Source organism: Pogoniulus pusillus, chromosome 30, assembly GCF_015220805.1.
Source record: "Pogoniulus pusillus isolate bPogPus1 chromosome 30, bPogPus1.pri, whole genome shotgun sequence".
NCBI lineage: Eukaryota > Metazoa > Chordata > Aves > Piciformes > Lybiidae > Pogoniulus > Pogoniulus pusillus.
The window spans coordinates 14320147-14333951 of NC_087293.1; the positions used below are offsets into that span (position 1 = coordinate 14320147).

Below are 13805 nucleotides of genomic sequence, written 5' to 3' on the forward strand. Positions count from 1 at the left end.
TGATACAAGCAGATATTTACAACAGACACAGCTATGAGCAGAAATAGACAAGTTAAAGGTAATACAGAAACACAGCAGCCCTCCCAGAAACCTGAGTCCCCAGGAGGGGCTCCCAGCTACCCTTCCACCTTCTTTCCCCCCTTCTGCCTTACTCCAGAGTATACCTTACATGCAAGGTGAGTTTGGAGGATCAGCAAGGGAGGTTAGAAGCAGAAGGATTAGTTACACAGAAGCAGCCAGGGAGAAACACAGGCACTGACAGAGACCTCCACACACTGACTCTCCTGCTCTGTCCTGTCTGTGTTTGTGTCCTTGTTTTTATACCTCTCAGCAGGCCTGTGAGTGCAGTAGCCATCACCACTGTTTCCTTTTCACAGCCTATCATCTCATTTTTCTCACTAAGCTATTCCATTTAGCCTCTAACTACCACATAAGGATAGAATCATAGAGGTGTTTGGGTTGGAAAAGCTCTCTAAGATCATCCAGCCCAACCATCAACCCAGCACCAGCATGGCCATCAAACCATGCCCCAAGGTGCCATGGCCACATCTTTCTTGAACACCTCCAAGGATGGGGACTCCACCACCTCCCTGGGCAGCCTGTTCCAAGGTACTGCATCTGTTGAAAGCCTGGGAGAAGCCAGGGTAGAAGAGACTCTCCCAGGTTAAGAGTTCAGTTTGCTCGCTGGCTGGAGGTGCTGGCCCTGCCACTTGTCCTGTGTTATGCTCTCTTTAGTAGCCTGGGAAGTGGATGTCCCCTGCTCCAGGAGTGACTTTGCTATGGGTTTTTAACTTTCTTTTCCAGACACTGTGGTGGCTGTGAATGGAATTTGGATTCTTGTTGAAACCTTCATGCTGCAAGGTAGGAAACCTCCCAGCTTGTTTCTTGGCTGTGATGCTGGGGGATTGGAAAAATGAAAGGCTAGGGGGAAAATAATCTTCTTGTGTCTTGCAGGAGGGAATTTCTTCTCCAGAAATGTCCCATGGAGCTACATAGTCTTCCTTACAAGTAAGCTGATGCCTCCCAACAGAGCTGTGCCATTTCATAAGGAGCTGGGAGGGCAACAGACAGCTCTGTTCCTGAAGGATTATTCAGTTTGAAGTTAAAACTTAGCCACAGGTGTACAGGCTGCAGCTGGGCCTGGCAGGGCCTGGCAGCATCCCCGTGGATCCATGTGAACACTGCTGCCTGTGCCACTACAGTTCAGGGAGCTTCATAACTCTAGAGCAGCACTTGTGAAAGCTGCTGTGTGGCTCTAAAGCTGGCTTCAGCCCCGAGGGCAGAGCAGCCTCCTTTGGTAGGCACAGCATGCAGGGCAATAAGCTCCTCTGGACCTGTGCTGGCTCTCTGTGGAGGTGTTCCTGTCATCATAGACCAGGATCATGGAATCAGTCAGGGCTGGAAGGGACCACAAGGACCATCCAGGTCCAACCCCCCTGCCAGGGGCAGGGACATCCTACCCTAGAGCAGGCTGCCCATAGCCTCATCCAGCCTGGCCTTAAACACCTCCAGGGATGAGGCTTCAACCACCTCCCTGGGCAACCCATTCCAGGCTCTCACCACTCTCATGCTCAACAACTTCCTCCTCATGTCCAGTCAGAGTCCTCTTGGTGCTGCCAGGACAGAAGGTGAAAGCAGATGGCTTTGCTTTGAAAGGATCTGTCCCTGCAGATCAAGGCTAGGCTGTGGGATGTGGATGTGTTCTCCTGAGATGGAAGAAAATAATCAGGCAGGGCTGAACTCCCACACCACTTTCTGGCCTTTCCTACAGGAGTTTGTGCTCAGCATTTAGAGTGTGAGAGCCACCTGAGTGTTCTCTGGACTGCTCTGGAGAGAAACCACCACGAGCAGTGGGTAACTTGGAGGGAAAATGTCGCTCTGGCATCTAACTGAGATTAAGAGGGGTGGATGAGGGTCTTTTAAGCCTGTGTTCAGAAGTCTCTTTGGGAGCAAGTCTCTGCTGCTGATTTCTGACTCTGGCTGCCACCTTCTTTCACAGTCTATGGTGTGGAGCTGCTCCTGAAGTCAACTGGACTGGGGCCTGTCGAGTACCTGTCCTCGGGCTGGAATCTGTAAGTGTGCACCGGTGGTTTGGAGGGAGAGGTGGTGAGAACTGTTGGGTTAGGAGGAGCAGCTTCTGAGCTCTTAGGCCTGCAGACAAGGCCACCAGCAGGCTGTTGTGATTCTTCTGCCCTTGGCCTTGTCAGGCTGGAGCAGCACCAAGTTAGCTCTTCTCTGCTGAAACGTCGGAGAGAAATCCCAGAATGGGCTGGATTGGAAGGGACCTCCAAAGCTCCTCCAGTCCAACCCCCTCTGTAGTCAGCACTAGATCAGGTTGCCCACAGCCCTGTCAAACCTCACCTTCAATGCCTCCAGGGATGAGGCCTCAACTACCTCCTTGAACAACCTTTTCCAGTGTTCCACCATCCTCATGATGCAGAACTTGTTCCTAACATCTAATCCAAACCTACTCTTCTCTAGTTTGAAGCCATTGCCCCTCATTCCATCTCTGCAGGCCTTTGTAAACGTGCCTCTTGTTTGATTTCATTCTTTCCTCTCCAGCTTTGACTTCTCAGTCACCCTGTTTGCATTTTTGGGGCTGATGGCACTGGCATTTAACATGGAGCCCTTCTACTTCATCGTGGTCTTGCGCCCACTTCAGCTGCTGAGGTGAGATGGGAAGGCTTGGCGAGGGGGTGGGGGGTGGTAAAGAGAGCAGGTGGGGCAGTAAAACATCCAAGGCTTGTTTTCCATCAATCCAGTTGGGAAGTGAGCTCCTTAGCAGGAGAGGGCAAGGATTGCTCTGTGGGTACACGACCATGGCAAAGAGGAGTTGTGTGGGGTAATGAGATTAGGCAGAGTTATCAAAATGAATGATAACACAAAACTTGGGCTGGGAGATGAAACCCTGTGCTTTGCAGCTTAAGCTGATCTCTAATAGAGATCAAGGGATTTACCAGGGGCAGATTATCCTGTGTCTGCCTTCGTGGGGTTCTTCCACCTCCTCTAAATTGTCTGCTGCTGTTCAGAGAAAAGCTCTTCCTGTCAGGGTGAGACAGCCTGAGCCAGTTGCATCATTTCCATTGAATTGCCAGAAATTACAGTTTTCAAAGGATGCTGCTTTCTAGGGTGAAGCCCAACCCTGCTCCAAGTGCAGCTCACACTTTAAACGAGACTGCAGCCTGTAACCTCTCTGCAGCTCAGTGAGATGGCTCTGATTAACCCTCTCATTTCCAGGCTGTTCCAGAGAACACCTCGAGAGCCACAAGGGTGGGGGAATGGCAGCTGAGGCAAAGTGCTGTTTTGTTACAAACAAGTTAATGTAGTTGAGCTCTGCAGTGAGGATTTAAAGAACACTCTATGACACTCGAGGGAACTATGGGGGGGGGCAAAAAGAACATTTTCCTCTGCTGCTCCCCTGCCAAAGCCTATGTCTGGCAGCTGTGTTGCTCTGTAAAGGCTGGTGGAGTTGCCAAATCTTCAATTAGTGGGCACAATGTGGTTTTCTTTCATCAGATGTTATTGGGTCGTGGGGGAAACACAGAGAAGCTTCTTTCTGAGGGAAGAAGGAAGGAATTCTGGCCCTGTGCACAGGACTAGTTGAAGTTCTTATCACTTTGATGGCTTTTTGAATAGCTGTTTGTGCATCCTGCTTAAAAAAAGAGAGACCTCTCCTAGAGATCCTCTAAACAACAGAAATTGTCACAACCATTCACATGGGACAGCAGGAGATTGTTAGGTGAGCTGAGAATACTTGGGCAAGAGCAGATCCTGTGAGTTTGGTGGCAAGATTGAGCTTACTGCATTGAGCTGGAAGCTGCAGAGACCTGTGATACTCTGCTTCCTCTGGGACCTACAGAGACCTGTGACACTGCTTCCTCTGGGAGCTACTGAGACCTGTGACACTGCTTCCTCTGGGAGCTACAGAGACCTGTGACACTGCTTCCTCTGGGACCTACAGAGACCTGTGACACTGCTTCCACTGGGAGCTACAGAGACCTGTGACACTGCTTCCTCTGGGAGCTACTGAGACCTGTGATACTGCTTCCTCTGGGAGCTACAGAGACCTGTGACACTGCTTCCTCTGGGAGCTACAGAGACCTGTGATACTGCTTCCTCTGGGAGCTACAGAGACCTGTGACACTGCTTCCTCTGGGAGCTACTGAGACCTGTGATACTGCTTCCACTGGGAGCTACAGAGACCTGTGACACTGCTTCCTCTGGGAGCTACAGAGACCTGTGATACTGCTTCCTCTGGGAGCTACAGAGACCTGTGACACTGCTTCCACTGGGAGCTACAGAGACCTGTGACACTGCTTCCTCTGGGAGCTACAGAGACCTGTGACACTGCTTCCACTGGGAGCTACAGAGACCTGTGACACTGCTTCCTCTGGGAGCTACTGAGACCTGTGATACTGCTTCCTCTGGGAGCTACTGAGACCTGTGACACTGCTTCCACTGGGAGCTACAGAGACCTGTGACACTGCTTCCTCTGGGAGCTACAGAGACCTGTGACACTGCTTCCACTGGGAGCTACAGAGACCTGTGACACTGCTTCCACTGGGAGCTGCAGAGACCTGTGATACTCTGCTTCCTCTGGGAGCTACAGAGACCTGTGACACTGCTTCCTCTGGGAGCTACAGAGACCTGTGACACTGCTTCCTCTGGGAGCTACAGAGACCTGTGACACTGCTTCCTCTGGGAGCTACAGAGACCTGTGACACTGCTTCCAGCTGGGATGTAGAGGGGCCTGAGCTTCTCCATCTCCCCCAGCCCCAGCAAAGTGGCAGTGTGTAGGTAACTGCTGCCTTCTCCTTTCAGGCTGTTCAAGTTGAAGAAGCGCTACAGAAATGTTCTGGACACCATGTTTGAGTTGTTCCCCCGGATGGCCAGGTACTAACAGCTGCTCTTGGAGTGATGGTGGGGAGGAGAGAGGGAAGGCTTGAGTGCTGGGGTCAGGACAGGGACCTGTCAAACCTGTTGAAGGTGTTTACTCTCTGATCTGTCAATAGATTGATTTTGATTTTGAGCTGTTAACCTTCCCATTTCTCAGAGCAGTCTGTGATAAGCAACACTCCAGTACCCCCTGGACCTCCTCTTGCTTTTGTGTCAGTAAAACAACTAAGAGTTGATGCTTGTGTGATTTGTTTTCCTCCTCCTTCATCCCAGCTTTTGGGTGAGAGGGGAGGCTCATTTGGGAGTAACATTGCCATGACTATACTCAGCCCAAGATGCTTCTCTGTCCTTAGTACAACCCCAGAGTTTTCTCTGTCCTCAGTACAGACACTCAAGAACATTGTTGCAAAATGGTTTGGGTTTGAGTGAGGCATCCTCAGACCTTGTTCCCCTGAAGGAGGCCTGAGCAGAGCCTGTTAGCTACAGCCCTGTTCTTGGCACAGTCCCTGCACCCAAGGACATGGAGAGGGCAGGAACAGTGTGTGTTATTCTCTATTAAAGAAACTGGGGAGAGACATTTGTTTACCAGATAAAGACAGGCTGGGAGAGAATCCAGGCTGCTTTTACAGTTCCCTCTTCAGAGAGTAGCCAGCTCCTTGTCCAAGGTCTTTTTGAATGAGAGCAGGCACAGAACTGCAGAGCCACAGTGGCAGGGAGGGTGGTCTGGGGGTCTCAGTGCTGCTTCCTACCCTTTGGAAATACCTTCCAGAGCAACCAACCCCTGGCTTTGTCCTTCCCTGCCTTAGCAACTCTTCACTAGCTCAATACTCTTTCTGGTTTTGCCTCCAGCCTGGGTTTAACCCTACTGATCTTCTACTACTGCTTCGCCATTGTGGGCATGGAGTTCTTTGCTGGTGTGGTCTACCCCAACTGCTGCAAGTGAGTACCACAGATCCACTCCCCCTGCAGTGCTTTTGGTGCACAGCCAGTAGCAGTGAGCTCTGGCAGCTCTACCTCCCCTTGAAGAAGGGGCCAGAGAGTGGATCTGGATGGGGTTTTGTCTCTGACTGTGGATATCTAGGAGGCAAGAGGGGCAGGAATGGCTTCTGCCTTGGGGAAGGGAAAGATTTCTGTGGCAGGGTTGGTTTGGTTCAGTGAGCTTGGCTCAGGTAGCTGCACTGGGAGGTCTTCATGGTAGCACAGCTGGAAACTCCTGAAACATCTGCTCTGGAGTGAAATTGGGGTTGTTATCTTTTTATGCCAGAGATGCTTGGCCAGATGTGTTCTGTATTCAGAGCTCACTTAGTACCAAGTCTTGGAAGCTAAGCTGTCCCTTTTTATCCTAAACAATGGCAGACCACTTGGAAATGCTAAGCTTTAAGGGTGTGAGCCAAGGAGCCTAACTCAAACACTCAATTCCTCTGGTGTAATATTTGCTGAGTGGTTGGAAAGACTCCCATGTTCTCCCTGGGCTTCTGCTGAGCTGAGGAGGAGAGAGGTGTTCTTTCAGAGAGAAAGTCAAGTGTTAGCCAAGAGGTAGAAACTGCCACCCTGCTCACCACCTTCTAAATGTTTTGGTGACTAAACCCCTTGAGGTGTTCCTTGGTTTTCCAGTTCTCAGCCTTTGTCCTGCTTTCTCCACCCAGCACGAGCACGGTGGCAGATGCCTACCGCTGGCTGAATCACACAGTTGGCAACAAGACAGTTGTGGAAGAAGGTTATTACTATCTCAACAACTTTGACAACATCTTGAACAGCTTTGGTAAGGGCAGGTTTGTCCCTCTGGTGGGGTGGTAGGACTGTAATGCTTGTGTAAAGCCTGGGACTCTCCCATGGGGTCACAGCAATAGACCTCAGACGCTCAGCATCCTGCTCCTTCTGTGTGGAGAGCTCCAGCTGATCGTGCCCTCACTGCTCTGCAGGGTGAGCAGCTGTCTCTTAAAAGCCAGCCTGAAGCTTTTAAGCAGATCTCTGCTGTCAAACAGCACAGTTTCATGTTGTTCATTCTGGAAGAAAGCATGCAAATGGGAGTGACCCACAAGGTTTTCCATAAGGTGGGTTTGGGCTGAGAAGTTAGATCGTGTTGAGTTGGAAGGGGACCCACAGGAAGGCTGAGGAGGGACAGCTCAGAAAAGCTTGGGGTGATAGGCTGAGGGGCAGTGGTTTGAAACTGGAGCAGGGCAGATTTAGGTTGAACATCAGGAGAAAGTTCACAATGAGAGTGGTGAAATGCTGGTACAGGTTGCCCTGGGATGTGGTTGAAGCCCAATCCCTGGAGACATTCCAGATCAGACTTGATGTGACCCGAGGCAGCCTCATCTAGCTAGAGGTGTCCCTGCTGCCTGCAGGGGGCTTGGATGAGATGGCCTTTGGGAGTCCCTTGCAACCCACTGCAATCTGTGAATCTGACTGGTGATCAGACCAAGCTTCCAGATAAGTCTAAGGAGAGCTTTAAGTCACTTCCCCTCCAAAGAACCATCAGAGATGCTAACACATTTCTTTAAAGCTGCTGATGGGGAACGGTTTGAATGCCTTGATAACTCTCCATGATGTTTGATTAGTGTGTGAGTAGATATGCTTCTCTCCTGGAGATGTCAGAGGTCTCCATGCTCTCACAGATCATAGAATTGTCAGGGCTGGAGGGCACCTCAAGGGTCATCCAGTTCCAACCCCCCTTCCATGGGCAGGGACACTTCACACTAGAGCAGGTTGCTCAGAGCCTCATCCAGCCTGGCCTTAAAGACCTCCAGGGATGAGGCTTCCACCACCTCCCTGGGCAACTTGTTCCAGGCTCTCACCACCCTCATGCTGAAGAACTTCCTCCTAACATCCAGTTTGAATCCCCTCAGCTCCAGCTTTGCTCCATTCCCCCCCCAGTCCTATCACTACCTGACAGCCTAAGAAGTCCCTCCCCAGCTTTCTTGTAGGCCACTTCAGATTCTGGAAGGCCACAAGAAGGTGTCCTTGGAGCCTTCTCCAGGCCAAACAGCCCCAACTCCCTCGTGGAAAGAGCCAGGTGTGATACTCTTTTAAGGAGCACAGATTAAGCCACGACCCTGTGGGTCTAAGCCCTTTGTTTGAAGTAATCTGCATTCTGTCTCCAGCTCTGCTGGCTGTGTGGTGGTGGTGTTGGTGAGCCAAGTGCTTTGGCCAAGAGTCACTCTAAAGTAGGTCAGGCTGGATAAAGCAATTGTCTGTTTTCTTTTCTCACACTCCTGTACAGTCACCCTGTTTGAGCTGACAGTTGTCAATGACTGGTACATCATCATGGTGAGTAAACCTCCCTCCCTCCTGTGTACAGACAGCACAGGCTCCTTACTGGTTGGACTGGGCCTTCCATGCCACCACTTTCCTCCCCTGGTGACCAGAGATGGGCTCAGCATTGTTTCTTGTTGCCAGGCATCTTTTGGTGCTGCCAGTTGGGTGGCATTTGCCTCTGGCATGCTGCTGGACATGTTGGGTGGCATTTGACCTCTGGCATGCTGCTGGGCTTGTTTTCTGCTGCACCTTGACCAGCTTTTAGGCCATGTTTCACAGCCTGGGTGAATGAAGTCACTCTGTATTCTGGTTGGTCACCCTCCTGTCCAGGCTGTGTTCCCACAGCAGTGATAGCTCTCACAGCCACTAGCTTTGCATGTTGTGTGTGTTTGCAGATAGGAGCCTCCCTCTTTATCTTGTGAGGCAGATCAGCTGCAAGGACCAGCTGGGGCCTTGAGCCACCAGGCAGGCAGTCCCTGGGGCTGACTGTGGAGCCATGAGTGATAGTGTTCGTGCCACTCCGTGTCTGCTGGCAAGCAGTCAGCAGCAGAACCTCCCTTCTTCTGTGCACTGCTGACTTCTTCCTCTCCTCTTTAGGAAGGGGTGACATCCCAAACCACTCACTGGAGCCGTCTTTACTTCATGATCTTCTATATTGTGACCATGGTAGGTTTCTGGATGTGCTCTGCTCACCAAATAGCAGGGGGAGGAGAGGAGGCAGCTTTTGCCATCTTCCAGAGGCAGCTTCCATCCCCAAGTGAGGACAACTTAGCTCTTCTGCATGAGCACCTTCCAGAAACAGGTGTGAATCCACCTCACTTGCAGAAGGTTGAATTTGTGAGCACTGACAAAGCCAAAAGTGCACAAATCTGGGCCTGGGGTAAGCACAAAGGCAGCCTAAGAGTTTTCTTCTGCCCCGTTGTGGGTGAGCGTTGAGAGGCAGGTGGGCGACATGGGCATCTCTGCCATGAAGGAGCAGGGCAGCATAGAGCTGGAGCAGAGATGAAATGCTCAAATCTCATTGAAATGGGCTGAGAGAATCCCCCAGCAGCAGCAGCCTGCTGAGCTCCTCTGTTGCTGTCCTCTCCCAGGTGGTGATGACAATCATTGTGGCTTTTATTCTGGACGCTTTCGTCTTCCGCATGAACTACACTCGGAAGAATCAAGACTCAGAAGGTCAGAACTGACAACTGCTTGACCTGCAATGCTGTGTCTCCTCTCCTTGGGGTCTTTTTGTCTGCAGGAGAGAATGGCTTTGGCCAGCAGTGAGCAGATGCTGGCTTTTTTTCTCCCTTTGCCTGACTTCCTAAGCTCATTCTCTTGCTTCTGGGTGATATTTCTGTCTGGCCTTTCTGCTCTGCTTCTCAGCTCTCCCCCAGCACTGCCCAAAAACTGTGTGTGTGGTGAGGGGCCTCTATCTTGTGTGTGACTTCCTAAGCTCATTCTCTTGCTTCTGGGTGATATTTCTGTCTGGCCTTTCTGCTCTGCTCCTCAGCTTTCCCCCAGCACAGCCCAAAAACTGTGTGTGTGGTGAGGGGCCCCTATCTTGTGTGTGACTTCCTAAGCTCATTCTCTTGCATTTGGATGATATTTCTGTCTGGCCTTTCTGCTCTGCTCCTCAGCTCTCCCCCAGCACAGCCCAAAAACTGTGTGTGTGGTGAAGGGCTTCTGTCTTGTATGTGTGTCCATGTAAACTTCCAGTTGCTTCAACCAATTTCTTTGGAGGTAGGAAGTCCACACACATTTCATGACAGAAATCTAGGAGACCTCCCACCAAGGATGCAGCAAAGCCCAGCAAAAGCCCTTACAGGAAGGGAAGACTTTTCTTCTAAACTCTCTCACTTCTCCCATACTCACTGGCACCAGGACATGTCTCCAGGCACCAAAATGCTGATCTTAGTAATTCTTCACACTTGCTTGCAGGAAGGAGCTCTGGCTACTGAGGGAACTGGGGAGAAAAGGAGGCTGAGGGGAGACCTTCTGGCTCTCTACAGCTGCTTGAAGAGAGGTTGCAGGGAGATGGGGTTGGTCTCATCTCCCTGGCATCAGGTGACAGAAGGAGAGGAAATGGCCTGAAATTGTGCCAGGGGAGGGTTAGGTTGGAGATGAGGAAACATTTCTTTGCTGCAAGAGTGGTCAAGGATTGGAACAGGCTGCCCAGGGAGGTGGTGGAGTCCCCATCCCTGGAAGTGTTCAGGAAATGTTTGCCCATGGCACTTTGGGCCATGGTTTAGTGGCCATGGTGGTGTTGGGCTGATGGTTGGACTGGATGATCTTAGAGGGCTTTTCCAAGCCAAACTCCTCTGTGATCCTATGGTTCTGTACCACATTTCTACACTTTCTGCCAGAGAATCTCTCCTGCAGCACCATGACGAAGGCCCCAGCCATGGGAGTAACTTTGCCCAGCCCTTCTTTAGGTGCCAGAAATCAAATCAGCATGGCAGAAGTTGTTAAACACAGAAACACTTTTCATGGTGAGCCCTGCTGCAGCCAGTCTGAAGGGTGCACAAAGGACACCTGTTGGCACTGAGCTCCTGAGCTGTGCAAGGCAGCTGAAGGTCAGCAGGCAGCAGTTCCTTTCTCTTGGGTTGTTTGCTTCACTGGTTGATTTACAGGGAAGGAAAAACAGCCACAAGGGGTTTGGTTTTTAAATTCCTGAGGAGCCTGTTGCTTTAAAAAGCTGAGATGCTTGCTAGCCTCACACACCAGTTGACCTCTTCCTGCCTTGCTGGAGGGCAAGGACACGTTCTAGTCACAAAAGTAGTTACAGAGTGTGCCTGGCATCTGGCTTGGCCCTGTATGCTCTTGAGCTTTGCCTTCCAGGATGAGCATAGCAGCTGATGAAGTAATGTTCATCTTGGGGACTCTTTGGGTGTCTTTTTCCACCTCTTTCTTTTTCTTGCCTCTCCAGAAGACAATGGCATTGTGCTGGAGAAGGAGATCTCCAAGGAGGAAGTGATGGGCATCATTGAGCTGTACAAGCGGAGCTCAGCTGCCGTCGAAATCGCTCAGCTGCAGAAGATGGTTTTGCAGATGGACAAGTATGGGGTAAGGAGAAACACTGCAAGTTCTCAGCTTTGGTGCAGGAAGGCCTGCCAGGGCCACCATTGTCTCTTTGCTGTCTTAAGAGAGGTGTCTTTGTTGTGCATAAACTCATGGAATGGTTTGGGTTGAAAGAGACCTTAAAGACCGTCCAGTTTCAATCCCCCTGCCATGGGCAGGGACACCTCACACAAGATCAGCCTGATCTTGAACACCTCCATGGAAGGTGTTCACAACCTCCCTGAGCAACCTGTTCCAGTGTCTCACTACCCTCACTGGAAAGAATCTCTCTAGTGTTGAGAGCTGAGCTACTGGAGGGACTCTGCAGCATTGACACAGCTGAATTTCCCCTGCACTCTGAAAAGCCTTGACAAAGGCTAATGGCTGCTGCTTGCAAACTTCACTTAGAGCTGCCCTGGTCCAGTACTGACTGGAAAAAGAAGAAAAGTCTGTTTACTTTTTGCCATCATACACTTAGCCTTGGACAGCCCTGAGCATGATGCAGCAGTCGGATGGTATCGATTCCACACGCCAGGCTTCCTTTCTCCACAGCACTGCTTGCATTTCCACTCTAAAACAGGATGGGCAATTGGAAAAATGAGCTGAGCTGGGTAACTGCTCTTGTCCCAGAACTGTTGTCTCATGCATCTGGGAAGAACTTAAGTGGCTGTGTTAATAATAGCCTTTATATTTGTGTCTCATCACTCCAAAGTGCCCGGGCTGCAGTCTCTTAGGTGACCTTGCTTTGCTTTGCTCGGCTTGGTAGTGCAAGCTCTTGCTCACACAGGATCCAGAGCAGCAGTAGTGGTCAGCAGCAGCTTTTGAGGCAATAAACCTACACAGGAAGCTGTCCTCAGCCTTGCAGTGGGTACAAAATGATGAGGCCAGCCTGAGGTTTCTTTTGCTTCTCAATCCTGTTCGTGTAACTCCTGCAATCAGAGAGTAACTCAGAGTTCAGCTCTCCTCCTGCACGATTTAAGAAGTCCAGCCCCGTGGGGTAGATGCTGTGGTCTGGGCAAAGGGGTCTGCAATTGTTGCCAGATCTTATGTGGAAGCTTGGGTTGGAGCCTTGTTGCAGGCACTGATGTTATGTTCATCCAAGTAAATTAAGCAGCCCTGACAGCTGCATCTGTCCAAGCTGTGGGTCCCTCAGCAGTCCTTGTGTCTCTGCTCAGTGGGACTCAGCAGCCTGCAGCAGCTGCCAGCGTTTCTTTAGGTGATGTGCACCCCAAAATGACAACAGAAAGAGCCCAAGGCAGCCTAAGCTCATCTCTGGGTGATGGCTGTCCACAGGGAGGCTGCCTGAAGCTCAGGGGCTGATCCTGTGAGCTGATGAATGTCTTTTGTTTGTTCGATCTTCCTTCCCCAACCCTTCAGCAACTCTCCTCAGTATTTCTGGGACGCAGATCAAGGACCAAGAGTGATTTGAGCATGAAGATGTATGAGGAGGAGATACAGGTATGTGGGCCTGAGCTGGACACAGCAACAAGCCTGTGGTGAGCAGACCATTACCTAGAATAACAAACCACCCTTTAGTCACTGGAGGGCCCAGGTAGGCTCTGAGAGGAGGGTGGGCAGTAGGTGAAGCTTGCTTTAGCTTAGAGAGTCACAGAATCAGTTTTAAGTCCAACCATTAACCCAGCACCACTAAACCATGGCCCTCAGCACCACATCTCCATGGCTTTGAAACCCCTCCCAGATGGGGCTCTACCACTGCCCTGAGCAGCCTGTTCCAGGTCTTGACAACTCTTCTGGGAGAATGGGTTTTCCCCAAACCTCTCCTTGGCAGAACTTGAGGCCATTTTCCTTTGTCTTACCACTCGGTACTTGGGAAACCAGACTGACCTCCACCTGGCTCCAACCTCCTTTTAGGGAGTTGTAGAAAGGGAGAAGGTCTCCCCTCAGCCTCTTCTTCTCCAGGCTGAACAACTTCAGTTCCCCCAGTTGCCCCCACGAGACTTGTTCTGCAGGCCTTTCATCAGCTTCACTGCTCTTACAGAACCAGAGAATGGCTTAGGTTGGAAGAGACCTCAAAGACCATCCAGTTCCAACCCCCTGCCACAGGCTGGGACACCTCCCACTAGGACAGATTGCTCAGGGCCTCATCCAACCTGGCCTTGAACACCTCCAGGGAAGGAGCAGCCACAACCTCCCTTGGCAACCTGTGTCAGTGTCTCACCACCCTCACTGCAAAGAACCCTTTCCTAACATCCACTTTCAATCTCCCCTCTGCCACTTCAAACCCATTCCTCCTCCTCCTGTCATACAAGACCTTGTCAATAGTCCCTCCCCAGCCCTCCTGCAGCCCCCTTCAGATCCTGGAAGGCCACTCCAAGGTCTCCTCCAAGCCTTCTCTTCTCCAGATTGCAGAGCCCAAACTCTTGTAGCCTGTCCTCACAGCAGAGCTGCTGCAGCCCTCTGAGCATCTTCATGGCCTCCTCTGGACTGGCTCAAACAGTTCCATGTCCTGCTTGTGCTGTGGGCTGCAGAGCTGCACACAGGACTGCAGGTGGGGTCTGATGAGAGCAGAGCCAAGGGGCAGAATCCCCTCCCTTGCCCTGCTGCCCACACTGCTCTTGCTGCAGCCCAGCACAGGGTTGCTGTCTGGG

At 51.2% G+C, this 13805-nt stretch overlaps 1 protein-coding gene across 3 annotated transcripts in view; it reads left to right on the forward strand.

Annotated features, from left to right (window-relative positions):
- The window catches only part of TPCN1 (two pore segment channel 1), a 64539-nt gene that overhangs the window by 46385 nt on the left and 4349 nt on the right, over positions 1-13805 (forward strand). For all 3 annotated transcript variants that reach the window (XM_064169014.1, XM_064169013.1, XM_064169015.1), the window contains 12 exons: positions 805-861; positions 955-1008; positions 2000-2072; positions 2563-2670; positions 4822-4893; positions 5746-5835; positions 6543-6658; positions 8120-8166; positions 8752-8820; positions 9246-9330; positions 11066-11202; positions 12574-12654. In XM_064169014.1, coding sequence (XP_064025084.1) covers positions 805-861; positions 955-1008; positions 2000-2072; positions 2563-2670; positions 4822-4893; positions 5746-5835; positions 6543-6658; positions 8120-8166; positions 8752-8820; positions 9246-9330; positions 11066-11202; positions 12574-12654 — 989 coding nt within the window. The remainder of the gene's footprint in view (positions 1-804; positions 862-954; positions 1009-1999; positions 2073-2562; positions 2671-4821; positions 4894-5745; positions 5836-6542; positions 6659-8119; positions 8167-8751; positions 8821-9245; positions 9331-11065; positions 11203-12573; positions 12655-13805) is intronic.